At 46.4% G+C, this 2305-nt stretch overlaps 1 protein-coding gene across 1 annotated transcript in view; it reads right to left on the bottom strand.

Annotated features, from left to right (window-relative positions):
- LOC135518521 (lipase member H-like) overlaps positions 1 to 2049 on the bottom strand; it is a 13096-nt gene extending 11047 nt beyond the window's left edge. The window contains exon 1 of the mRNA XM_064943693.1: positions 1976 to 2049. Within this exon, the coding sequence (XP_064799765.1) occupies positions 1976 to 2027 (52 nt within the window). The 5' untranslated portion in view covers positions 2028 to 2049. The remainder of the gene's footprint in view (positions 1 to 1975) is intronic.
- Positions 2050 to 2305: the final 256 nt, after the last annotated feature.

The raw sequence follows: 2305 nt of genomic DNA, 5'->3' as shown, positions 1-2305 counted from the left end.
AGAGACATGTCTGTTCTGGAGGGAGTGTAGAGACATGTCTGTTCTGTAGGGAGTGTAGAGACATGTCTGTTCTGGAGGGAGTGTAGAAACATGTCTGTTCTGTAGGGAGTGTAGAGACATGTCTGTTCTGTAGGGAGTGTAGAGACATGTCTGTTCTGTAGGGAGTGTAGAGACATGTCTGTTCTGGAGGGAGTGTAGAGACATGTCTGTTCTGGAGGGAGTGTAGAGACATGTCTGTTCTGTAGGGAGTGTAGAGACATGTCTGTTCTGTAGGGAGTGTAGAGACATGTCTGTTCTGTAGGGAGTGTAGAGACATGTCTGTTCTGTAGGGAGTGTAGAGACATGTCTGTTTTGAAGGGAGTGTAGAGACATGTATGTTCTGTAGGGAGTGTAGAGACATGTCTGTTCTGTAGGGAGTGTAGAGACATGTCTGTTCTGGAGGGAGTGTAGAGACATGTATGTTCTGTAGGGAGTGTAGAGACATGTCTGTTCTGTAAGGAGTGTAGAGACATGTCTGTTCAGTAGGGAGTGTAGAGACATGTCTGTTCTGAAGGGAGTGTAGAGACATGTCTGTTCTGTAGGGAGTGTAGAGACATGTCTGTTCTGGAGGGAGTGTAGAGACATGTCTGTTCTGTAGGGAGTGTAGAGACATGTCTGTTCTGTAGGGAGTGTAGAGACATGTCTGTTCTGGAGGGAGTGTAGAGATATGTCTGTTCTGAAGGGAGTGTAGAGACATGTCTGTTCTGTAAGGAGTGTAGAGACATGTCTGTTCTGAAGGGAGTGTAGAGACATGTCTGTTCTGTAGGGAGTGTAGAGACATGTCTGTTCTGTAGGGAGTGTAGAGACATGTCTGTTCTGTAGGGAGTGTAGAGACATGTCTGTTCTGGAGGGAGTGTAGAGACATGTCTGTTCTGTAGGGAGTGTAGAGACATGTCTGTTCTGGAGGGAGTGTAGAGACATGTCTGTTCTGAAGGGAGTGTAGAGACATGTCTGTTCTGTAAGGAGTGTAGAGACATGTCTGTTCTGAAGGGAGTGTAGAGACATGTCTGTTCTGGAGGGAGTGTAGAGACATGTCTGTTCTGTAGGGAGTGTAGAGACATGTCTGTTCTGTAGGGAGTGTAGAGACATGTCTGTTCTGGAGGGAGTTTAGAATGACATGTCTGTTCTGTAGGGAGTGTAGAGACATGTCTGTTGTGTAGGGAGTTTAGAATGACATGTCTGTTCTGTAGGGAGTGTAGAGACATGTCTGTTCTGTAGGGAGTGTAGAGACATGTCTGTTCTGGAGGGAGTTTAGAATGACATGTCTGTTCTGTAGGGAGTGTAGAGACATGTCTGTTGTGTAGGGAGTTTAGAATGACATGTCTGTTCTGTAGGGAGTGTAGAGACATGTCTGTTGTGTAGGGAGTTTAGAATGACATGTCTGTTCAGTAGGGAGTGTAGAGACATGTCTGTTCAGTAGGGAGTGTAGAGACATGTCTGTTCTGTAGGGAGTGTAGAGACATGTCTGTTCTGTAGGGAGTTTAGAATGACATGTCTGTTTTGGAGGGAGTTTAGAAAGACATGTCTGCTAACAGATACGAGACAGAAAACAACAAATCTCACTCTCTATCTCTCTCGGTAAACTGAACTCTTAGGGGAAAAAAGGTGCTATCTAGAACCAAAAAGGGTTCTTTGGCTGTCCCCATAGGAGAACCCTTTGAAGAACCCTTTTTGATTCCAAGTAGGACCCTCTTTTGAGTTTCATGTAGAAGCCTTTCCAGAGAGAGTACTACATGGAACCAAAAAGGGGTTCTACCTGAAACCAAAAAGGGGTATCCTATGGGGATAGCTGAAGAACCATTTTGGAACCCTTGTTTCTAAGAGTGTGTCCTGGGTTAGACCTGGGTTAGACCTGGGTTGGCGGGATAGAGAGGAGACCTCACACAGCTAGTTCAACATACACACACCACTGAGGTTACAGAAAAAGGAGTCTTACCTTTGCAAAGCGTTAGGAAGCCTATGAGACCAAAGAGTCGCCAGAGTAACATCCTACAACCAAAGACAGAGGGAAAGAAGGAGGGAGAGAAGACCGGACAATACTAGAGCGAGTCTTGTCTGAGAGAGGAAAGACTGGGAGCTCGTAATAAAACAGAGATTGAGGTGGGAAAGAGAGAGAGGGAGAGAGAGAGAGAGAGAGGGAGGGAGGGAGAGAGGGAGGGAGGGAGGGAGGGAGAGAGGGAGGGAGGGAGCAGACAAGAGCTCACTGACAGTGACAAGAGCAGCAAGAGAGAGATAGAGTGAGTGAGATGAAGTCGTTGAGGTAACA

Source organism: Oncorhynchus masou, chromosome 28 (assembly GCF_036934945.1).
Source record: "Oncorhynchus masou masou isolate Uvic2021 chromosome 28, UVic_Omas_1.1, whole genome shotgun sequence".
Lineage (NCBI taxonomy): Eukaryota > Metazoa > Chordata > Actinopteri > Salmoniformes > Salmonidae > Oncorhynchus > Oncorhynchus masou.
The sequence above is the reverse complement of the archived record's forward strand: the minus strand, read 5'-3'. Positions and strand labels throughout refer to the sequence as shown.